The following is a 24,519-nucleotide window of genomic DNA, read 5'->3' on the forward strand; positions in this document are numbered from 1 at the left end:
TGATGCTCAGAAAGGCAAGATGGCGGACGGTGAAGCAGTAATAAACCTCAAGAAACTGAAGGTACTTTGATTTATTAAAGACCTAAGATAGATCGCATCACAGGAAACGGATGAAATAATGAAAACACTAAGTTCTATCCAAGAAATAAGCAATTTACATGAGTGACATCAGTGTTTTAGAGTGCTAAAGCTCGATGTACGTAGCTTTCTTTCTGTTGACTTTGATTCATGAACGATGTACTCATTGACGAAGTAGCTTGCATTGATAGTAAATACTGAATCGTCTCTTCTCACTTGGACTAATCAATTACAAGTATGACTGCTGTATTAGTTCATCCGTGGCATGTTTTGATTATAATTATTTTCATAGGTAGCTGAGCTAAAAAAGGAGCTTGCAGATCGCGGTCTCTCCACGAAGGGCAACAAAAGCGATTTGCAAGAACGGTTAGAAAAATGTCTGGCTGATCAAGGTTGGTTGCTGTGTGTTGTGATGAGCATTCAAATTCTAGTGTCTTAGTACCTTAGCCCTTTCACTCCTTTGAGTGACCAAGAGTAATTTTCTTCATTTTCATGTGGAAGAAAGGAAAGTTATTGACTTAAGGATATTGTTCGATTTAGCAACAGGTTCTCAGAGCTTGATTTGTTAAAATGTGAGCAAGACAGAGCTAAGTGTCAGAGGTCAAAAGGGTCCTGGAAAACCTGGAAAGTCCTGGAATTTTATTTTGATGTTTTCGAGGACTGGAAAGTCCTGGAAAAGCTACGGGTCTTCAAAAGTCCTGGAAATCTGCTTATTTCAAGCAGTAAAGTTTTCAGAATATACAAAACAAGAAATGTATGTTAACTCTATGGAGAATTGATTTTGAAATCTTGGAAATCAAAGGGTGTTAGATTGGAGTCATGGAAAAGTCCCTAAAATTTGATATAATGGTATGAACCCTGGAGAATTGATACTTGGATCAAGTGTGTAGAATGGTTTAAATATACAACCCTTTTGTCATTAGTAATTGTTTGTTGTTATTAATTGGGGAACCCTTGGTGCATAAGATAATTGGGAGGAGGTGGGGGAGGAACTAAACTTCTTTGGACTCTCTTATCATGGGGTGTTCAGTATTCAACAAAGCACTCCTGTCCACCACCCCCACAATAGTACAATAGTATAATACTTTCTGTCAGGTATGGTGGTCAGCCAAGATGAAAGTGATGACATTGTTGATGAAAATGATCCTGATGATGACCTAGACAATGATGCTGATGACTTGGATGACGTAGATGTAGGAGATGTTTCAGAACACCTTGAGGCTGAAGACTTGGACACAAAAGACACAGAAGAAGATAAAGAAGTTACCCAGGTGAAAATGATTCTTTTTATTTGCCACACCTTGCAACTGATGTGGAAGATGGATGAGCAGTGTAATATTCCACTTGTGTTCAGATCTGTTGTTTCCTTTGTGCTCTCAACTGAATAAATCACATTTAAGTGGGCCAAGCTTTGTGAATTGTGACTAACTGATCTATGTGTTAGTACATTGGCAATGTTGAGCTGTATTTTTTTTTGTATCTTAACGCTACAGTCCTGACAGTAGGATTTATTTGATTGACCCACTGAGTTGACATTTATGAGACCTTTTAAGGAAACTTAAAGTCTCTAATGGTACATCACTTGGGATTCTGAGGAATTTTGATAAGTGTCATTCTGAGTCAAGGATAAGGCACAGGATATAAAGCAACAACCACAGTTTTTCAATTGTAATCTAATGATAACATTGTGGGTTTACATGTATTTCTTTAACTTTTCAGGAAGTTACAGCAGATGAAAAAAAGACACAAAAAGTTATTTCAGTGTAAGTGAGAATGTTATTGGTTGATGCATCTAGAAAGCTGAGAAATGTTTTTGTTTTTTCCTCTCACAGCTGATTGACTGTCATTTTTAAGCAATTTTCATTTGAATCTACACACCCAGACTACCCTTTTATTTTTTACTTAACATGAAAACAAAAAATGTTATTTATGGGAAAGGTACACTAGGGCCCAGTTGTTCCAAGGGCAGATAGTGATATCCAATGGATAAATTGCTATTCAGCAGATAACTGTTTACCCATTTATCCAGTGGATAGCATTATCCACACTTTGAACGACCCTGGTCTGATACACAGGGCAAAAAAAGTATATTTTGTCTGTTTATAGTGGGTATGAGTGTAATTATCCCAGTCAGTTAGTTAATAGGAAGTCATTTTAAATAGGGAAGAGCAAGACTGGAGTTGTTAACCATGTGTTTTATGTGGATCATTTGTTGTTCCATGCTAAACAAAGCATTGGTGAAGAACTCCAACTGCTGGGACTCGGCAATTTACAAGAATAGTTGGGAAGTTAAAATTGACATTGCTGATACATTTAATTAATATTTGCTAGTGGAAAAACAGATCCAACACAATTTTTGAAGTGATTGTATTTATTTAGTTGTTTTTAATAGTGTGAACTACATTCATACATGCATTCCCTCTATTTTACAGCAAAAGGGTGCCCATTACACCTCCTGGAAAAGTTGCTGGTCAAGTGACATTAACTGATGCAGAGGTGCAGTATTCAAAGGATTAATTATTTGCTGAATAACTCAATTGAGAAAAGTTGTTCTTGGAAAGTGTATATAGCTAAATTATTAGTTGATTATTTGTTGTTTGCTAGAAAAAGTCAAAGAGATTAGAAAGATTTGGTATGTCTCCACCAGTGACAGATGTTGAGAAGAAACAAGCCAGAGCTCAGAGGTCAGTTATGATCTGTTTTGTAATATCTCACAGTTAAAACTTGCAATATGGTCAATTTAGCATGCCATATTTCACCAAACGGCTTGGTTAAATTCCAAAGTTTGTTTGATTTAAAACCTTCTCCCTCTCTTTGAGTCCAGAGATATAATTTACATCTTAACCCTTTAACTCCCAAGATCAAATTATTAATTCTCCCCTTAAGCTGCTACACATTTCTTTGTGAAGTAGTAATGAGAATTTGGTGTTAGATCAAGATAAAAACTTCTACTTGATAAGTTTTAATATTCTCATTACCTATTTGCTGGTTCATGTTAGGATATTATGGGGAGAAGTTTCATGTTGATCACTTCTGGGAGTTAAAGGGTTAATAACCTCATCTTCTTGGTCCTCAATGTAAGTTACAGAACCTCCCTGTTTTTTTTTTCTTTTTTTGTTCACACGGATTTATGGCGTCATGTAAAAATCCAAGTTCAAAAAAATGTATCCCTCGCATTCCACTACAGACCTCAAGCTTGGTTTGTGTGAGGTAAATAAACCTTTCAGTGTGCAATATGAGGAAGCTTTGATTCAGTTGCGCAAATAGTTTGACCCACGACTCATCCCCATTGTCATTTGTTTAGTTGAACTTAATGGCTTATGGTAGAGCAGAAAACCTAAGGAACTTACTTTCTATGTGAATTTAACCCCCGAATTATTTTTGCCTCCTTTGTATGTTTAGATTTGGTTTTTCTAGCCCTGCCAGTAATGGAACTGCCAAGAGTTCACCAATTGTTGGAGGAAAGGTAAACTCATTTTAATGTTAATGTTTGTTAGGGACAATTAGCAGCATAGAAGCTACCAGTAATGTTTTAATCTTACATGTTAAATGGTACAAAATTTCATGTAGTCATGTTATGTTTAATAGGAAGTAGATGTTGATAAGCTAAAGAAAAGAGCTGAAAGATTTGGTGCAGTCTCTCCTGCTATAACCAAGGTAAAGACATCTTGCCTACTACAATTTTGTTCTCTGTTACAGATTGACGGCCTTGTAGAACACAACTTCAGAGTTAGGTTTAGATTTAATCATTTGTCTCATGATGTAGTCACTTGAGATGTATATTACAACATTTCTACTTCTCTCAGCTAAAGACAAAGATATGTTGTCCCTTTTGGTCATTAAGAGTTATAGCACTCCACTTTTACCTGCAGAATCCTCTTAAAAACTTTCAAGAGCTAGAAACCATCAAAATGAAACACATCACTGTCTGTGTATGATAAATCTAATGGAACAGTATAAACATCATGAAATTGCTTTCATGGGCACCTTGCCACATCACACTTATACTTCAATAAGCAAAAGTTTGTGTATGCGCATAAAATTTGGCATAAATGCAACAAGGTTTTCTTTCTCAATTCAATTGCCCATTTAGAGTTCCTTAGCCCAGTGGAACTGATGATCTGTAATGTGCTTGAAATTGAAAGTAATTTTACCTTATAAATAAAACAATGACAAAATTACTTTAATGCATTTTAACGGGGCAGTTTTGAGATTCTTACAGTCTTTCCTTTCTTTTGTCCCTTTTCTGTTTGTGTCTTATTTTTAGTATCAAAGAATATAATTTTCAATGATCAACTAAACTCTCACCAAACACATGTATCTTCTGTTGTATCTTACCTGGTATGTTTTGTTTAATATTGGCAATTTTCTTTACTTTTATTTAGCTTGAAGAAAATGATAAATTGCTGAAGAGAAAACAACGGTTTGGTGTAGCTATTACAGGATCTCCAGGAAACATCTCAGATGTAAGTTAAATTGCCAATTTTGTTTTGAGTTAAGAATTGTAATACTGTTCAGATGACTTCTGCTTTTGTAAACTACAGAGTACCAGCAGGTATGTCCTGTGTAAATGTGTCTTCTCCAAATGTTATTTTCTATTTGCTAGGCTAAGAAGAAGAGAGCTGAAAGATTTGGGCTCTGAGGCAAACTTTTTAAGCAAGTGCTTGCAGTTGAGACAAGAACTGCAACAAAGAAGGAATGACACAGTTACATTTTTGATATGATTATCCAGTGGGTTAGTTTTGAATACTACTGCTTGTATATTAAAAAGGAGGCCAGAAAAGCAGTGGACACTCATAAACAGTTCCAGGCTCTGTCAAGTTCTGTTTAATGAATGGCAGCTGCTGCAATAATTAAGCTGCAATCTTCTGTCTTGTAAATTTGGCCCATGTAGATGGTCTTGATGACATTACAAACACCTTATCTGTGAAAATGGCTCATAGAGATTTGCAACAGTAAGGCTGCATCACTGGATGATTAACTCAAATTGGAAGGTAACATATTTGGGTCAGTTATTTTAAAAACAGGGATTAATTTTGGTTCTGATAACTACTAAGGCTGTTTATTTCATTATATATACTCTTCTTCATAACCGTTACCTCTTTGGACCTGAAAATTTGTGCCTTTAACTGTTTGAATTCTGCATTTTGACTTCCTGTTTTTTTTTAATTTTTAATTTTGTTTTTGCAATAAAATTGCAGCTTCTTTTCTTCAGATTGACAATGAAATGATACTGTGGTGACACAAAGTAGTTCACTTGTCCTTGAAATCTAACAATTCAAAGAACTAGTCAAAACAGGAATTTTCTTTGTGCATCATTTTTATTCTCAACCACATCTCTAGGCTCCATAGCCTGGTTATTTTGGGAACACTTGTTCCAAAACTATTCTTAGTTTGTGCACTTGAAAATATTTGTTGTAGTCAATTTTACATATACTACAAAGTTATTTTACACTCCAGAAGTCTGGTGTCCAATTATTTATCTGAATGGGTTACGGTTGGAATTTTTCTCTTTGCATTACTTGGATATCAAAAGGATGCCTCACTGATAGAAGTATTTTTGTCGACAGATCTTGGTTTGTCTCCAAATTGACCAAGAACTAAAAGTTTTCATCTCCATCTCTAGAGAAACTTGCATAATCACAGTATTGTTCATCACTGTTTCTTGGTAGAAAAATTTTCGAGTTACAGCTATGCAATCTGTTTTAACAATATACTGACATAAAGATAAAACTGCTGCATGTTTCTATTTCTTAATAATGTATTAAGGCACCCAGGACCATTTAAATAACACATGATAAATTCTGAAAAAGATTTATGTGGGTTTTGTGCTCTTAGTCCTTAAACATTGCTCCTTTAACAAATTGTTACATTACTGACTGTAAAAAGAACACAAACGTGAATGTTCATTGTGCTTTTCCTTATTATATGTAGAGTAATAAAGATTTTTTTTATACTGTATTGTTGGAATTGATAATTTTTGTTGGAACAAGATAAGAAATGAGCCCTGATTGTTGTACATTGATAAATGTTTCCTTCACAGCTCAAGTCCCTTTAAGATTTTACTTCCGGTGCCGAAGTCTTCATAGCACTGTACTCAGGTCCTTACTTCATTATGTGTGCCTTGCAATCCCAATATATCTTCATTTCCTTTGAGGAAAATTGTAGTCAATGTTACTCCACGCAAAGACCATGGAAAAATGTTTGCTACAGGTGTACACTGCTGTCAAACGGCTACCCATCTCGTTCACCCAGGGAATTAAGAACCTAGCTAAGTCGTACTCGAACGGGAAACGAATAGATTTTGTTGTGTGCGTTTCATTGTGCGAAAAATCTTCGCCTTTCTTTAAATGGGAGATATTTTCTATCTTCTGCTGAATATTTTCGAGCAATCTGGCAAACGTTGTTAATCTGCCTTTTGGTAGTCCTTACAATTCTCTCCTCTTCTTCTCTAGTCAATCATTAGGCAAGCACTGTGAAAGATGTGAAAATTCCCACTTGCAAACGCCAAGTTGAGACCCACAGGCTCGGTAATAGATTCTATTTAAGTGGTAGCCAACAACCCCAACGGTCTACGGTGTGGGTCTTGTAAATGTCGCTATCTGTTTTCACTGCAAGCTTTTACGTTCCAACTTTCTTTACTTGTAAACACGTCTTGATGTTCATTCCCGCTAACTCGGCAACAAGATATCGGAAGACATAAGGAAAGGCTAACAACTGAATATGCTCGCTGCTCTCACAAACTTTACAAATCCACTTCCTCTTCCTGTGCGCAGCCGCAGCTGCCAGCTCATCCGCGGGTTTTTCCAGGAGAGGAGAGAGTATGCTACCACATTTTGTACATACATGACCCTAGAAAGAAGGAAGGGAGAAACAGAACAAACAGATTAACTGACTGGCGTTAAAAGGCGAGATTTTACAGGGAACTGCTGACTAATACGGAGACACCTCAATTACTTACAGGAATGAAAGTCGATACTTTGTAAACAGCAATATAAAGTTAAATTTGAACAGAGTTGATGATCATTGAATGAGGCTTTAGCTTTGAAAACAGTTTTTGTTCATTGCCTAAACCCTTAAATTCTATGGATTTTTTATTCCATTTCACATTCCAAAGGCAACAAATCACTAACCAACGTCAGTTTCACCCTGAACAATTTCCACGACCAATAATAATCCTTGTCAAAAGATCTACACTAGCAAATTCCTAGCAAGGAAACCGTGACAAACACCTGTCAGATTCAAACAGGAAGAATTTACAGGGAAACATTGATCAAATGTTTTTATCTACACTATCAAGGAAAACTGATCCGACTGCAATTCTCACCACTGTCCTGTCTGAGCAGTTCATGAGGCGATCTTGTAATAGGTAGGAAGCACCGTGTGCAAGCAATGCGTCTCTTTCCATTTCTCCAAACCGAATACCTCCCTGTCTTTTGCGACCCTACAAGATGGAAACATACCTACTGTTAGACAAATAATATTTAGCCCAATGTTTGATAATACAATATGACCATCCATTGAGGGAGAGCACACGAACTTAACTCGGAAAAGAACGCAGCGTTGGTAGAAGTTTACAAGGATAAACTTCGCCAAGCTTGTCTGCAAGAGACGAGAATTCGAACTTAAAGTGATGGAACGAAAACACGGCTGAACGACAGTAAAGGTCCGTGATCTTATACTCAGAATTTCAAGTAAGAGTAGGAGGGTATTTCTGATACGATTGAATATAAAGTTTGTGAAGCAAACAATTACGCTGGTTAAGCGACCTTTTTCCTCGTCTAACTCTTATTGTGTTTCCTGGAAAAGCCACGTAACAGTTTGTGTTTATTGAAACCATTCAGCCTGAATACTTTTAGTTTGTCATTTGCAATGTGTTTGAAACTTCACCATTCTCTCACACATTTCTTGCAATTTTGGCTCTGACAAGACACCCACCCCTCCCCCCTCAAGTAAGATTTTCCTCTCTACGTTTAAGCTCTCTGAGACGGTTTTGAGATTAGTAGATAATACACTCTTTCCACTCACATCTGCACCAGCATCAGAGTATAAGCGTTATCACTTTGGCCTAGGAACACAGTGTCCCACAGTAACAACCAATAAAACACCAGCTGAGACCATGTAACACATTGTCCACAGCCAATCAGATGACACGCATAAGTGATGTCATCACATACTGGTAAGTACATTGTCAAGAGCCCTGTTAGCAAAATATGCTGTTACCTGAATAGGCTGGTGCGTGAGTATGTCAATAGGACCTGTTGTCCGGACCTGTATAAAGAGAAAAGAATTGAATAGCCATATAAAAATAATGACGTCACATGATAGCAGAGCTCGCAGAGCGTAGCTCCATATACAAAATAGTAGTAACCCATCAAGCCGAAACGACCGTACAAGGTGCTACTTTTAACATGCGTGGTCAACTGTACCGCGGGCACGCCATCGCCACGGCTTTGTTCAGTAGTCCAGTGGTCAGGGCACTGGGTTCCGAGTCGGACGACCCAGGTTCTAGTCCTGGCCGGGGCAAGACGTTGTGCCCTTGAGACGTGCGGGAAAAAAATGCGAGCTCCGCTTTTAGGCTTGGCTAAATCTATCTATTATTGATGCTTTTAGACGGTGAAATTCTTATCCAAAAGCCTAAAATAAAGGTGCGAATAAGGCCCTAAGAACTCGAAAGACCCTGTGAACTGCGAGGCGTAAGGAAGAAAGAGCAACGGTCCAATGATAAATTGCTTACTGACTGAGATGGTACGCCAGTGTCAGACTTTATTTTTTATCAAGTTGACCGCTAACTAGCCGTATTTGTGGATCTTAACCAATAAAACACTGGCTAAAATCACGTCACACCGCTGTTAGAGCCAATCAGATGACACGCATAATAGTTTGTCATCATACACTGGTTGGAAACGTTTTGATACAAAGTGAGACAAGAATCAAGTATAAGACGGATGGGTGGGTGGGAGGGGAATAAATTACCTGATACTTGTCAGCTACCATGTGCCTGAGACGCTGATAGTAAACAACTCCAAAAAAGATATCTGCTTCAAATTCTCTACCATCGACGCCACTGTACATCCGCTCCGTACCATAGTAATTGTAACCAGCTGGAAGATAAATCAAGAATTGAACGATAGTACAATGAAAACTTGAAGATTGGTCATCATTTTTCTGTCATTATGTACACGGAACCATAATAAATTCACTTAACAAGCTGGCGTTTTTTCAAAAATTTAATACCTTGAAAAAAAAAACAATATCATAAAAGCAAACAAGAGTTTACAAACATTTTTTTAAGAGATTTCCGAAGTATGTGATGGCGGGATTATCTTCTGAGAAAGTGAATGGTGTAGCATCGTAGGCCAATCCATCGAGGCTGGCTGATTTTCCCGCCATACTCTCAATCATCATACCTAAAAAAAAGAGTCAAAGCATGTTTCAACAGTAAGAGCACGTTCATTCGAATTTCGTAAAACCAACACCAAAGTAATTACAACAGCCAATCAGAAGAGAGGAAAACACCTTTGAGAGCCAATGAAAACTCAACATGAAAACAGTTAAACTGCCTGAAGCGCGGGAAAAACGGGTGACCAATTTTCGATTGGTGTTTGTTTTGCATTTGATTGGTTGAGAGGGTGGTGTGACTTTTCTGGACCAATCACACACCAACGTAAAGCAAAACTAATACAATCCCGGATAACTTTCAACTCTCAATTGAAAATTGCTCTATCACTTAATCGTGATAATCATGACAGTATTTCTTTGCGGACAAACCTATTTGTTGTTATAACTGCTAACCACCAAGGATGATTGGCAAAGTTTATAACTATCTGAACTAAAAAAGAGGGTCTGTAAAGTGAAGTGAGAAGGTCTACATACCAATTGTCATACGTGAAGGGAAGCCGTGAGGATTGAATATAATATCTGGCGTCATTCCAGACTCTGTGAAAGGCATGTTCTCAACAGGCCACTTTTGGCTAAAAGAGAAAAAAAGAAACGAATCATTTCAACGGTTTCTCGGTTATCGCGCTTTAAGTCATTTTTATTTTTTTTTTCAACAAATACAGGAAACCTTCCTCAGGACAAAACGAGGCGAATTCACGAAGATGATGGTATGCAGTTTGGCCGCACCTTCGCAATACAGGTTGATATTTACGACCAAACACAAATTTTGAAGTACATTATTTATAGATGGAACGAGCCTTGTGTGGCTAATACAGCATCTAAAGCTGCCCAAGGGGTTTCATTAACGTTTGGTGGCTGCTCCAAGAAAAGGGGTCATAACGTGAAACCAAAAACAAGAACCTACTCACAGGCTCCATGGACAGCGGTAGGAGGTGTTATCGTTTTAGGCGGCGGTACAATGTCAGTAACCTACTTTTGTTATGACGCCTGAGCCGCAAACAACCGAATCAATTAGTTCTTATAACCTAAGTACCTACCTACAAATCCCTTTCTGTCCATGACGACTTGAGAACTTGTCTCCAATGATTGGATTTCTCTAAAAATGAAAGTTCACACTTAAATAAGATCGCACTAGGTGATTTTGCAAAGAAGTCGAGTGTGCGGTCAAATGAGGCTACTAACGAGTACTTCCATGAGGTTCTCTTGATTATGCTGCACAAGGAGATTCAACCTTAACCTCTTCATGCAGCAAAAACCACTGTCAAAGAGGTAATTTCAATTTTTTTCCTCTCATAACTTTATCCCTTACGACTACAGCATTGGACGAAACCCTTAAGAATGTGAAGCATAGCAATGGAATGGGAATAAGAATAGGAATTAAGCTTTTCTTGTCCACTGTTTTGAATTGGAATTTGAAATGTTGGTTTTGGTAGAGGGAGGAATACCGGTGGATCCGGCAAAAACCCCTCAGAGCAAGGACAAGAACCAACAACAAACTCAACTCACATGCGACACCAGTTCTGGGAATCGAACCCAGGCCACAGCTGTGGGAGGAGAGTGCTCTCACCTCTGTCTTATCTCTGCTCCCCCAACATAAATAAATGTTATTCAGGAGTACAGCTCATACCTGTATTCTCAATTTAATTGAAGCTTTTTGGAGCAAACCTGTCCCTTCATCATTTCCAAGAACTTTTACCTATATACAGAGAAAAACGAACAAAACTGTTACAACCAACCAGCTTAATTGCCATTTGCACATAGCAGGAAATTAAAAACAGCAGGGAAGTTTACAACTGTGCATACATCTTCAACAATCGCGCTTTCTAAGCTGTTGTATTTCTGGATGACTGCTTGTCCAATGTTGTCGTCAATGAAACTATAACAAGAAAAAATAGTCAGTGGATTGGAAAATACAGCCACTAACAAGGGCTGCATTTAAACTAAATCTATCCTTCAGTTTCATTTTTTTTTTAATTAAAAGCCGTTTTAACTCGAAAGGTATAATTTACATACCTATGCCAATACGTTATATGTAAATAAAATATAACCGATATTATGCTGGGAATGAAGCTTACGTACGACCAGTATCAGACTTGCAATTTTATCAAATTGACAGAGAGCAATGACGTCACATGAGTAACAACCAATAAAACAAGGGTTGAGATCAAGTGATGTTTTACCCCAAGGCAATCAGATGACACGCATAATATGATGTCATCACTTACTAGTCATCACACAGCAAGGTATGAAATTTAAACAATGTTACGGGATACAATATCAATAACAACATGCGTCCAGCGTTAGGAGGTTCTTGGCTTGGTTCACACGTAGTCGAAGTTTAAAATGGGATTTTGTGCCAATCAAAGTCTTCATTAATCAACAAAAACTATGACTGCTCTTGTAAAGATTTGTTGCCAATTACAGAAGCAGGGAATGAACCATGCAAACTCACAGCAATGACTTTATAAGCACACGGCTACTATGAAGATTCACATAAACAATGGAGACTTAAGTCTTATATTATAGATGTTCACTAAGTCTCGTGCCATTAATACAGGACTGATACCTGCAATGCATCACGTTTTTTAACAACTAATGCAGGTTTTGCACCACTATGATCAAAGTTTTCTAACTGATTGTACAGATTTCTTACCAGTAATACAAGTTTCTTACCAATAATATGGGTCTCCTGTCTCCAGCTTTGCTCCAATTGGTGGAAGACCATCACTGTCAAGAAATCCTTGAACTCGTTCATCATCAGGAAGGCAGCCTTGGAAAAAACAAATCGTTTGTAAAAAATGAGAGTGGCAAAAAGAGTGAAAAAAGATATGACATGTGGCCACAGATGTACAAAGCTATTTCTTGCTTTCCATTGGCAAAGGCAAACACTCAGAGGCCTCTTAGTCTCTAAGTTTAACTGGAAAAAGAAAAGTAAATGATGACTTTTGAAAACCCAACCAATCACAATAAAAAAAAACCACAAAACAGCAAAACAACAACAAAAAGACAACAGAGACATGACATTCGATAAATTGGGCTGTTTGGTGAGTTTATTTTCACAATTATGTGAGGAAAATTCTCACCAAATCTGACGCTTGAAACTTGGAACTCATTTCCTGGAACTTTCTTAAGATCAATGATCTGTTAAAACATGAATAGATAGTCAGTATGAATTCACAAGCCTCTGTAAAAATGTAAAAATATGAAAGATTGATAAAGCTCATACAAGGTACAAACCTCACACTTGATAACAGAGCCATGGGCAAATCCACGCTCATAAGATGATTTATTGAGTATCATGGCATCCTCCATGTCATAACCCTTCAAAAAAAACATAATTAACTCTTCAACCCTAAGAGTGACTGGCTTCCAATTTCTCCTTAAAGGATGTGATCGCCTATTTATGAAGCTCATGATTGTCAAACAGATTCTCCTTATCATTAACACCAGAAATGTAGAGGGATCATTGTAGAGAATATCAATACTACTTAAAGGATTAAGTGGGAACAGATTTAAGGATAAACAGTTGATGTCTGAATAATCAAATGCTCTTTGTGCACTGGACAATGCTGTAATTACGAGAGGGTAAATAGACAATTTGTACCTGTTTTATTCTAAAACGTTATGACCTAATTTCACAAACCGTGTAGGAGATAACAGCTACCACAGCATTTGTTCCTAGGGCATAGTTGTCAACAGATAACTCATCATGAGCAACTGGTCGTACCAAAGGACTCTGTGGAGTCTGACGTAAAGGAATAAACACAATATTCTTTGAGTTTAGCTAAGCTATTTTTACAAAGAGTTTGCTTAAGGCACTTTTCATCTAAGAGGGTCTTAACGGGGTTAACTGTTACCTGTAAAACGGCCAAAACATTTAGCCATTAAGTGTAAAATTGAAAAAATTTTAACGGTTAGTTGTAAAAGAGGTTAACTGTAAAAAAACTTTCTAGTGACCACAGTGGAATGATTATTAACCATTAGCTGTAAATTGGCCAAAGTTTTAACTACTAACCAAACTACCTGCACAGGAAAACCCAAGTGATGAACTTCCATATAGTTAATTGTTAACACAATTGATAAGTTTGGAAGGTGAAGCAATTTTTCCAGACCAACCATCTCGGAGGAAATGAATACTAATTAGACACAAAGTCACAATGCCCTGATAAAAACCTAACTGAGTCACAGCCTGTCTAATTAGCTCTGAAGAAACCAAGCCCTTTCAATACCTGTATTCTGTATAGTTTGTTATCACTGCGATATTTCAATGCTTGTGCTGGTGTGCCCATTGTTTGCTTCCCCATCTTGGAAACAAGAAAAAAAGGACAAAAGATAAATGAACTATGTAGGAATTCTATATGTGTTGATAGCATCTCCTTATGGCGTTAAACTCATTTGCTTTGTCCAAGATATATCCTTTCCTACAGAGCAAAGGAGATGAATTAGCCCAGAACACTCACACAATGTAAAGGAATGAACAAAAGTGAGGTAACTTTGTTTTAATCTAAAGCTAATTTTAAGGTTACAAATGCGACCATTTAACCCCATAAAAATTGTTATATTTCTCCAATTGCACAACACAAACATATTTGCATATCTAAGTAGGCTCATTAAGCCAGTTAAGGCTGCCTGTGTCTAAAGCGCACACAAAACTAACAGATAGGCAAGCTAGAATGAGACTTCATGTCTTTTTTGGCCTGGCCAGGGTGCAGATCATCAGCCAAAAGTCCATCAAACCATTTCTGTTTCACTTACCTGACATTGGTACATGTTACGGGGACTTTGGTTGTGATCTGAAAATGGTGTTAAACTTGCAACAGCGCTTAACATACTGGCTGGTTTCAGTTCAAGATGTGTGGTTTTCTGGGCATTGAAAAAAGTAACATGTTTCAAGAGATTCATTAAGAGAAATTTGTACAGCAGATGCAGTGATATTTAAAAAGGAAAAAAATAATTTAAAAAAACCAAAAAATTTGAAAGCAAGCTACAAAGAGAGATTCAAAATTTCACTTGTCACACAGGAGAGACAAAGAAAAATTTGAGACTCCAAGAAGAATTCAACCCCAGACCCTCTGACAAGACAAGCTATATACCCTCTGTTAGTGGCACATCAAGAGGAAGGGTCACAAAAAGGGGGGGGGAGGGAGGGAGGAGAGTCTGGAACAAGAACGAAAACTAATTTGATGCGATAAAAAAACGTCTGGAACAAGAACGAAAACTAATTTGATGCGATAAAAAAACCTTCTGTTTTTTCCTCCATCAACAAGTTTGACCCCTCCTATCAACAATTGCTGGATCAGTAGGTTAATTTTCATCAGCTATTTCATCAAAATTTCAAGAAATATATACTTTTTGATACAACAAACATTAGGTTAAGTATAATGACCAACTGAAATTTACATACTGCCTCATATGCTTCTTCTTTAACAACTGCAATATCCATATATACCTGAAGTGTACAACTCATTGTTAGCTATGGCTCTACCAAAACATTCACAGCTTTCTCCTAGCTTCCATTAAAATGAATGAGACAAATATAACAAGAAAAAATAAAGGAAAAAAAATATCCTGTAACGTATGATTTGCTTTTTGAAATTAATACTGGGTTAGGTTAAACCTTTAACTACCAGAATTGATTGATTTGTAACTTCTCCCAGTAATATCCATTAATTACCCAGCAAACAGGTAATAAGAAAACTAAAACTTATCAAGTAAAGTTTTTATCTTGATCTAACACCAAATTCTAGTTAAGTAGTTTACAGCAAGATGTGTGGCAGCTAGAGGGGAGAATTAACAATCAGATCTTGGGAGTTAAAGGGTTAACATTAGACAGGAAACAAACCTGCTCAAAAGTTCCAATCATTTCCACTTTGTTTGCAGCCAGGTTAAATACAGGCCTCATCATTCGAGCTGGGGTGGAGAAAATATACAAGCCTGGGTATTGGCTCGCTACTTTTGTAATGGGCACAAGACATATCTCCAGCATCTGAGGAATCTAACAGGATGGAAACATTGCACTCAAAATCTTTACCCAACGGGATAGATATGGCAGATGGTGACACCCTGCAAAATATACTGCTGATGGCACATGCTAGGCATCAGTTAAAATTTGGTGTGGTTTTCCCCATTTTGCTGAAACTTCTTGTTTTTCACCTTCGCTTTATGATTGGAGTTGATATCTGTGGTCAAATAATACTTGCTTGTTGCATTTTCTGTCTCCAGGTTCAACAGGTTCACAGGGTTACTAATGAAACATGGGAACCTGTTGCAAACTTTCCTCCATGCCAATACAAGCTACCACTACATTGTTTTTCAGAGTAAGAAAAGAAAAAAAGCTTATCAGCCTTTATTTTGCCTATGTACCTCCTCTAGTCCAAGTACTTTTAACATGCGCAGTCTGTTGGCAAGTGATGGTGCAAGGTCCATATCAACTCTACCAATCACTCTGCCATCTAAGATAACCACATAACAAGACTTCACATCAGCAGGTGCAGGGGCATCAATCAGACTCATGCCTAATGAACATAACAGCCTGAGAAGGTGGGAAGTCTGTAGCACATCATTCACAACCTGTGAGACATAGGGTACCTGTTTTAAAACTAGCAACACACTTCAACTGAACTTTTTGTCAAATATTTGCTGCTTAAGAATCCTAACAAAGACAATTATCCTTATTCATAAGTCTATAGGCCTCCCCCTTCCAAAAATGTGGGCTGGTCTTTAAACCTTTCACTCCAAAGATCTCCTTGGTAATTCTCCCTATTGTCTGCCATAAAATTCTACTCATGTCAGTTGGAGAATTTGGTGATACAGCTGATAATTCCCTTAGTGATGTTCTTCTTTTCTCTCACCACCCATCTGCTTGATATTGTATTGATATTGTTAGGAGAAATTCTGTCTAAATCACCTCTGGGAGTTAAACAGTTAACCACTAATTTTAAGATATACAATGCATTAAAAGTCCTGAAAATTGTACTAAGAAAGAGGAAAGCAAACACATCTTGTTTTAACTAAATTTGAATAATTTAGGTAATCACAAAGTTTACCTGACATGATGCCGACAAATGGTTCAAAAGACCACACGGTGCCCCATCAGGAGTGTGTACTGGGCATAGAAACCCTTCAACATAAAACAAAAAAAAAAACACTTACCACAAAACTGGAAAGTGACACAGATGAGAGATTTTTAATTGAGAAGAGCATACCCCAAGCTTCTGGTAATAACTTCCTCACAGATGTTGTTCTCATCTGAGAAAAAAAAGTTCCTCTGTGAACACACCGGAAGTGGGACAGAAACCTGTAGAAATTGAGTCGGTCAGCCACCACCGAAAATCCTGTGGTCTGGAGAATAAAAACAATAATTTGATTCCATTAAACATCCTAATCCACTTCAGTATACAGCAATTGTCCATTGAGGATTACTTTTATGCTTGATTTCCAGCATTTTCATGTAGAGCTATACTGGACACCAAAGAATGCAAAAGTATACAAAATCAATCAAAAAGACATTAAATTTTTTAATTTATAGACAACTAAAACAAGTATAATACAAGGTTTTTGCAATAAATGTTGTTGCTCAAATTAAGGTCAGGAGACATTGCCATAAATAAGCCACTTTGCTCCTTAGACTTATTGACACAAATTAAGGTACATTGACTCATGGAAACCATCACAATTCTGCAGATCAACTTTGGAATGTTTTATGGTGATCTTTAGTCTTTTGGGAGTCTTTGAAAAAATTAAAAACAATTCTCTCCTTAATGACAGTCAAACATGATGATGAAGTCTCTGTGCATGAATCTTTTAATGAATCGATCATATGAAAATGTGAATTGTATGCTGTTGCAGGATTAAATAAACCGAACTTTAATTTGCTGGGATGTTCATAAGGCACAAGGAACTAGAGAAGGAGGTCCTGAAGAGAGAGGGTAAAAACTGAATAAGGCAATCTTTGTTTTAAAAACAGCCATGTGCTCCAAAAGAACACCATCAGCCCTGTACAGAAGTACTCTATGATGAACTCCCTATCAAAGAGAGGCTGTCTTAAGAAAACTTGGAAGAAAACCATAGAAAAGGAAATGAGGGAAAGAGGTTGAAGTCGGGGGTTGCTTGACTGACATAAAAACAAGAAGAGAGTAAAAACTAAATAAAGTAAAGTATATTGGAAAAACAAGAGGTAAACAGCAAACCTGCATAAGACCAAGGCCTGATCTTGACACTAGATTACCAGTAGCAAGGAGATATTCCATTTGGTGTGAGATGTTAGTGCTACGTGACATTGCCTGTAGTAAACTAGCTGCATAAAAATATGAAAGACAGTGTGCAAGATGAGTCTTAAAGAAACATATGCTACAGAACTTCACCTGGTCCACTGCCAGTAACCAAAATGTAGAGCAAAAGTGAAGATAACAAAACAAAAACAGTAAAACTATGACCAACTCTACACTTTTCATATCTGAGGTCAGGAAGTATCCTTTTCTACAATAGTTGATCTTATTAAAAAAAACAACAAATAACTAATCTAACAATTTCTTCACATCTTTAGTACCTAATCATTACTTTTTTTCAAGACTTTTTTAACACACTTCATAAATTTTGAGCTGTGGAATTGATGGAGTATTGCCATATTCACTTCTCACCTGTATTTAAACTATAACTTTGTTTCTTTGTCATATCCTTTTCAATATTGGCCCGCACACTATACAGCCAGACCTCCAGCTTTTCCTGCAGATACAGACATGTTACAATTCTATCTTTATTGTCACTGAATGTTACACTGTCTTGTACATGAAACAGCTATTGACCCATTACACTCTAACATCAGTATGCATATTCTCCATACTGTTCTCTATACATTTCCTAAGGTGCTGACAAAAAGAATTTGTTTGACAATCAAGAGCTTCATTAGTTGTGATAATTTCTTTTATTCTCACAAACTTAATATGTAATTTGTGGGTGAAATTGTATGGAGAAATTAGATGCTAGAAACTCTTCAAAGTCATAGGGTTAATAAGCAGTGCGCACCATATACATGAACATCACTTAAGGGTAGGCTGTATACAACTTGGAACAGCAGAATGCTTTTCTAAAATTAGTGGTCACCAATTAAATAATGAGTCCCTTTTCCAGATCCTGGAATTAAATAATTAAGGAAAGGTGATCAGTAAGCTGAACACTGTGCAATCAAATATTGATGCAGAACAACAAAGCATGAAGAGAACCACATCCATTCAAAAAAATTGCAAGTTTACTTAGTAGTCCCTGCAATCTAACTAAAACAGTTACTAACATTGAATTCTGTACCAAGGAGTCTTGTCATAGTTTCAGCTCTCTGTTGCTAGAATTTTTGAAGTATACTTCACCTTTGAAGACTGCAGCAGCAATTTATACTTAAGGCAGAAGGAATTGGAGTAACTGATGATTCAGATCTCATTTGATACATTATATCACCTGGTAGATAACAAACTGCTTTCATTGCAGACTTTTTCCAAACTGAAAAAAAGTTCTCATGCAGCATGTTACCTTTAAGGTCATAAGATACAAATGTCCACCAAGAAGTACTTCTTGCATCATTGGATTATCTGCACTTTCTGTCGCACACTTTTCTAGAGCAAATGCATACAGCTTCCTTGCCATGAAACTGTAAAACAAAGAGTTATGGGAATCAAAAAGAAGAAATTGTGTCACATTGCAAGTTCACAATTCAGCACAACTTGAAAATCTGGGAAACAACTTTCTTTTAAACAGAAATCCTTCATACTTACATCATTAAATTAAACTTATCTACATCTGCATTCAGGTGAACACAAACACAGTTTCTGAGGAGTAAAATGAAATTGCCTAAATTAAGTGCACACAACAGATTTGTTACATAACCCATCCAAAATTGTATTTACAAGGTGCATCAGCTTTCTCAAATGCTGATCATTATTTCTGAGTTTATCCTCAAAGGCCCTTGCTCATGGACACTTGCCATTACTGTAGATGAACAACAAAAAGAACACCAAACCCTCATAACTAACATTGGTAGGATAACTCTCCAAACAGGACATAATGCTAAAAATCCATTGAGCTTAATAATTATACATGCAATAATGCCACTAATCACTGGCTACTGCATCACTTTGCCAGGCATCAAATAGAAACTTTATTTCTAAGCTGACACGCTGTTAACCTCAACTGGTAACAACATAATAATGATAAGAACAACGACATGGTTCAAGTTATTAACAAGCAATGACTTCCTGTCACCTTTGTTTAAATATTATGATGTTTTCTACAACTTTCTAGTCTCTGTTATACCCATACAAACTTTACACAAGGCACTAACACCACAAAGACCACTTACTGGAGAACAAATTGAGCTACAGCTTCATCAGAGTACCAGTCTGGTAACCTCATCTTGACTCTGAATCTTTCACCTATTTGCACAAATGTAAATCAGACAAACAAAAACATAAATGTGCTAGGGTGTAGAGTAGCTTTTTCAAAAGAACTTCAGTCTCCCAATTAAGATCCACCTTTGCAAAAATCTGCAGTATCTTTGTTGTTGTTGTTGTTTTTTTCTCTGTGTGTGTGTGTGAGTGTAGGTGCAAACTGAGGGAGGGGTAAGTCTACGATATAAAAATAACCAGGATGCTTACCCTCTTGCCTATGGAGTGAAAATTTTAATACTTCTTCATTTTACAAATCATCAATAAGTTGCATCTAAAACTGTATTTTTGAAAAGTGAAATGAAATCCGAACCATGCTCAGATGTGAGTGCTGCAGAACTGGGAGTTCTCTATCAGAGCTGGCAAGGAGGGAATTATAATTTTATCTTTATTGATCATTTTTAATACAATCTAAAATATCTTTATGAGCACTTTCATCATTGATTGTCATAGAGATCATTATTAGATTTCCAAGTTTCATGATACACAATGTGGAAACTTACTAAGGATTTCATGGGGTTGTTTCTTACCAATAAATTTGAGCACAGCCTGTTGAGTAGTAGCTCCCTGTAATTGGGCAGATCTGAGCATTGTGGCTACACAGCTTTAAAGAGAGTAAAGAAAACGTGAGGGAGAACAAACATTTCTTTCTTAGAGATAAACACAAATTTAGATAACTTCTGGTGTAGAATTATAAAGAGACTCTACAAGTTTAGAATTTAACTCATTAAAGAAGAACTTGCAAGGCTAATTTCTTGTGATGTTGACACCAAGCTTGATCAGATAGATCTCAGCACAAGAAAGATACTTACTCTTTAAGGAAGCTGTTCTCTTCTTCTCCTGCCACCAGATGACGGTAGATTTGTTGATCTGTTATTTTAACTAAGGCCTTACATGTGGATAAAAAAGACAAAGGAAAAAAACTATTCACTAAATCAATCCCTTTGCTACAGATGCATAACCAACATGATACATACAGAAAAGTTAAACACTCACTTTGAGAATGAAAACCAGTGGAACATAAAACAATTCTTTTTCATAGGAAATAGCTATCACAATACTTCCATCAGACAGATAGTGGAGAATCATATTCTAAAAAATACCAGCATAAAAACAATGATTAGCTCTTTGAAACTGCATATGTTGGCAACTTAAAAAGACAATAAAAATTGGGCTTGGCCCTGTATATAAAGAAATCTTCCTTGGAAACATGCAGGTTTCCTTATTTGTAAGACCAACACTTAGTGCCACCACATTGTCTTGAATGTATCTTTCCTGGGGAGTTCACACTAATTCCACCATAACAATTACATACAAGTATTACATATGTGACACACCACGCAAATGTACTCACAGTTTTTGCCATCAAAAAATCGAATCCAAAGGGATTAATAAGATTGTAAATGTAAAAGAATATTTTTCTGCAAAATCTGTACAAAAATTTGCCAATTTGGCAACCTGCATGGTAAGGTTACATAGCAAACTGTAAAACTTTTTTTGTGGTAGCTAAAAGTTTATTTCTGGTAGCCATAATGGAATTTTAAGTCACCAAAGGGTGATCTTGAAAGAGTTGAACTTGAAGCCCTGCACTGTCTGTGTTTTTGCAACTCACAGATTTTCCTCTTGAGAGATATTATACTTAACACTTTATTAAGTGAGGTGATGTTATTCAATTGATGAGGAAAGAGATATTGGCAAACTTTTTACCATAGCTGTTTGGTCCTTCCTGACTGATCTCATCTGAATGCCATATTCTGTGTACATGGTGCCCCTTGTCTTCCATGATGGTCTTTGAACAGCTACCGGCTAAAAAAACAGACATCATTGAAAATGTTATGAGTTAGGTTTTATTTGGTTTTATTCAATTTTTAATTAGCAGTCTACTAATATTGTCTCTGATATGTTGTATTGGTTTTCAAAGAAACAACAAGTAGTTAACAGACACTCAAGGAATAAACCAGGTGATGTATAAATTTTGTTGGTTAATGGGCATCAACAGCAAACTTACAAAGTTTCTTCTAGGAAGATGAGCATTCTTATAATTTTTTCAATTCCATTGACTATGAAATAACCTCCAGCTTCCTGCAGAAATAGAATACAAAACTCTGACTCTGTCCAACATTACTGCTTAATCCTAATACTGACAAAACTACATCACATTACTTAAACAGGGAAGAACAGTGGCTAACATTTTCTAAGGAAAGGTGGTGCTAAACTAGGACAGAAATCTTGAGAGACAGACAGAAATCAGATCTGATGTTATCTTCAATTTTCAATTAAATGAAGAAAGCAATTATAGCTTGCTTCAGTTGTTCTTTCTTTGCTCTGATATCAGTCTAGAAACCTTCCACCTTCCACTCAACAAATAAAGTGTCTTTGTCAGTGCTTTGAGCAAGTTTGCGTTTTTACTTGGAGTTCTTGACGGCTTATTGAAGTAATAACTTGTGTTTGTGATTGTCTGCATAACACTAAGAACTGTTAAAATATATTCTGATGTGTCCTCTTGTATAGTTCTAACATGATTCTACCTCTGCCTCCTCATGCTTCTGAACCAGTTCTTGAGGTGAAAGCTTTGCCAGGGAGCAGTGGTTAGACTGAAAAGAATGACCACAAAATCAGCATTCCGGAAGATTATGTTAAGATTATAAAATCATACTGACTCAGAAATAACATTTTTGAGAGTAAACTTTCTAGGGAAGCTACTGTCCCAATTCATTCAACAGATCATAGCAAAGTCATTTAGGGCAAACTCTGAGAGAACCAGATTCTCTCAATTCACAATAACAATGAAATGAAAAATACCATCATTGAATTTAACTTAATTATCAACTTTACTTCGATTGTCGACCGACTTAACCCATTCTACAACCAGATATTTGTTAGTCTGGAGTAAGACAACTTTTTCATTAAATCACAATGAAGATAGGAACTTATAATAATAGGAATGAAAGGCAACAAATACTGGTGTAGAAGTAAATTTAGAGGAGAGTACATACAGCAACAGTTGTTTCTGCAGTAAAGGAGAAAAGATCACACCCTACCTTGACCATCATTGGTATACTAGCAATGACCTTTGAAACACTTCCTTGCAGCTGGTTGTTAATTTTCCATTGCAGAGTAACCTGGAGTTTTGCTTTGTATGTAACCCCACGGCTCTCCTACACTAAGATCAAACAAAATCATTGACAAAAATTCAAGAAAAAACTGTCTGTGACATGAATGTAAAATAAACTTAGTTACCTAAGAATAATAATAAAAAAACATGTGGTTGATTCCAACCTAAAAGAAACAGTGCCTTATATAGAGGCAATCTCTGATGTGATTCAGTGGTAAGAGAAGCTAAAACCTTCCCCCCTACTGACATTGCATGTTTTTTATGTGTTGACTGAGTTTGTTGCAAGTTCTCCTCTTGGATTTTAGTTTTGTTTTATTGCCTATATTCTCTAAAATCAAACCCAACCCTCTTCATTCACATTTGTCTGAGAAACAGTGGATGCAGAGACACCATAGGAATGGTTATTTGGGAATTTCAAGTATCTATTTATCTATTTGTAATTCTTCCCAAGAGGCTTACCTCAGAAGGGAACAACTTCATCTGTGAGGCATGTAAGTTGTTTTCTGACACTGTAGGGACTCCAATTTGAAGCATCCTGAAATCATAAGCTCTTTTTTGCCACTGACACAAAGCAACACTGGTTGTATGGTCATGCAACAGGGACACAGCAATTTTAAATGTTAAATCTTGACCTACACTTGCAAAACATTCAGGAAAAAGTACCTTGGCAGAGGGGATTGCTGAGATGGGTCAAGTCAGTAAGTCAGTCACTTAATCAGTTGGAAAAAATTACTTCATCAGTTGGCGCGGTTTATAAACCGCAATAAGCCGTTCATTGAATGAGTTGATTATTGTAAGCCAGCGTATCAGTCAGGGGGTTTAAGTCCATCAGTTAGCCGGGCATGCACTTATACAATCCGTTCATCAGTAAGTAGAACAACCTGTTGTCCAATTTATCGATCACTTGATAATGAGGCCATTGAAACAAAAAGCTTAAAGCTTGAGAAAACTTACAGTGAAGTATATCGTGGCTTTCTGTCCATCTGCAAGCAAGAACTCTTGTGGATGTATGGCCTAGAAAAAGAACGAGAAGTGTAAAATACTGCGATTTAAAGATGTACATCTATTTAAAAAATACCCGTGAAAACGCCAAGAAAGAGAGTTTCGCACCTGGACTGCAAGAGAAAGCCCTTCTTCCAGCATGAAGTTGAACGACCTTATGTGCGGGCTGACAAGATCTTGTAGTATCTAGAGAGTGAAATAATTCGCAGAATAAAAATTTTTATCGCCAAGGTCAAAAATAAATTGATAAAAATAAATTTATCAGTACCTTGTTTTGTTGTTGTGACAATTTACCGAAGTTGCAAGAGGTTAAATTCTTCAAGTCTGGAAGAGCGCTGTTTTGGTCTTGCACGGCCGCCATTTTGAAGTACGCACGTGGTTCTTACCCCTCTCCCCCAGGTATTCAGTGCTAAGCTTTCCTTTAAAGCGCAAATTCGCTTTATTTTTGAAGAACACGAGCCAGATGTGACATGAAATCGTATGAGTTTC

At 36.8% G+C, this 24,519-nt stretch overlaps 2 protein-coding genes and 1 non-coding gene across 3 annotated transcripts; 1 reads left to right on the forward strand and 2 right to left on the reverse strand.

Moving 5' to 3' along the window:
- Positions 1–6,039, forward strand: LOC131791644 (SAP domain-containing ribonucleoprotein-like). Its single transcript, XM_059108989.2, has 10 exons — positions 1–61; positions 371–470; positions 1,174–1,349; positions 1,798–1,841; positions 2,511–2,574; positions 2,683–2,762; positions 3,481–3,544; positions 3,667–3,735; positions 4,464–4,544; positions 4,685–6,039. The coding sequence occupies exons 1-10, from the start codon at positions 20–22 to the stop codon at positions 4,718–4,720; spliced, it is 756 nt and encodes a 251-aa protein (XP_058964972.2). The 5' UTR covers positions 1–19; the 3' UTR covers positions 4,721–6,039.
- Positions 5,189–24,409, reverse strand: LOC131791645 (DNA-directed RNA polymerase I subunit RPA2). The gene is given in 38 exon segments (XM_066173294.1): positions 5,189–6,930; positions 7,406–7,522; positions 8,302–8,349; positions 9,055–9,182; positions 9,363–9,488; positions 9,955–10,052; positions 10,518–10,576; positions 11,108–11,176; positions 11,284–11,356; positions 12,154–12,250; positions 12,564–12,621; positions 12,718–12,801; positions 13,124–13,225; positions 13,710–13,784; positions 14,236–14,343; positions 14,885–14,929; positions 15,323–15,475; positions 15,844–16,050; positions 16,527–16,600; positions 16,686–16,821; positions 17,670–17,776; positions 18,120–18,204; positions 19,003–19,120; positions 19,245–19,298; positions 19,829–19,901; positions 20,444–20,517; positions 20,726–20,802; positions 20,910–21,005; positions 21,621–21,719; positions 21,922–21,941; positions 21,944–21,995; positions 22,442–22,507; positions 22,955–23,068; positions 23,488–23,553; positions 23,555–23,563; positions 23,983–24,042; positions 24,139–24,216; positions 24,299–24,409. Coding segments are annotated over 38 exon segments (3,429 nt in total). The 5' UTR covers positions 24,392–24,409; the 3' UTR covers positions 5,189–6,699.
- Positions 8,116–8,256, reverse strand: LOC131791790 (small nucleolar RNA SNORD10). The gene has a single exon (XR_009340815.1). It is a non-coding gene; the product is annotated as a small nucleolar RNA SNORD10 (small nucleolar RNA).
- Positions 24,410–24,519: the final 110 nt, after the last annotated feature.

This window comes from Pocillopora verrucosa, chromosome 10, assembly GCF_036669915.1.
Source record: "Pocillopora verrucosa isolate sample1 chromosome 10, ASM3666991v2, whole genome shotgun sequence".
Taxonomy (NCBI): domain Eukaryota; kingdom Metazoa; phylum Cnidaria; class Anthozoa; order Scleractinia; family Pocilloporidae; genus Pocillopora; species Pocillopora verrucosa.

Coding starts and splice junctions, on each gene's coding strand:
- LOC131791644 (XM_059108989.2), top strand. CDS start 20: ATGGCGGACGGTGAAGCAGTAATAAACCTCAAGAAACTGAAG. Junction 1,842..2,510: donor ACACAAAAAGTTATTTCAGT/GTAAGTGAGAAT, acceptor TCTATTTTACAG/CAAAAGGGTGCCCATTACAC. Junction 2,763..3,480: donor AAACAAGCCAGAGCTCAGAG/GTCAGTTATGAT, acceptor TTGTATGTTTAG/ATTTGGTTTTTCTAGCCCTG.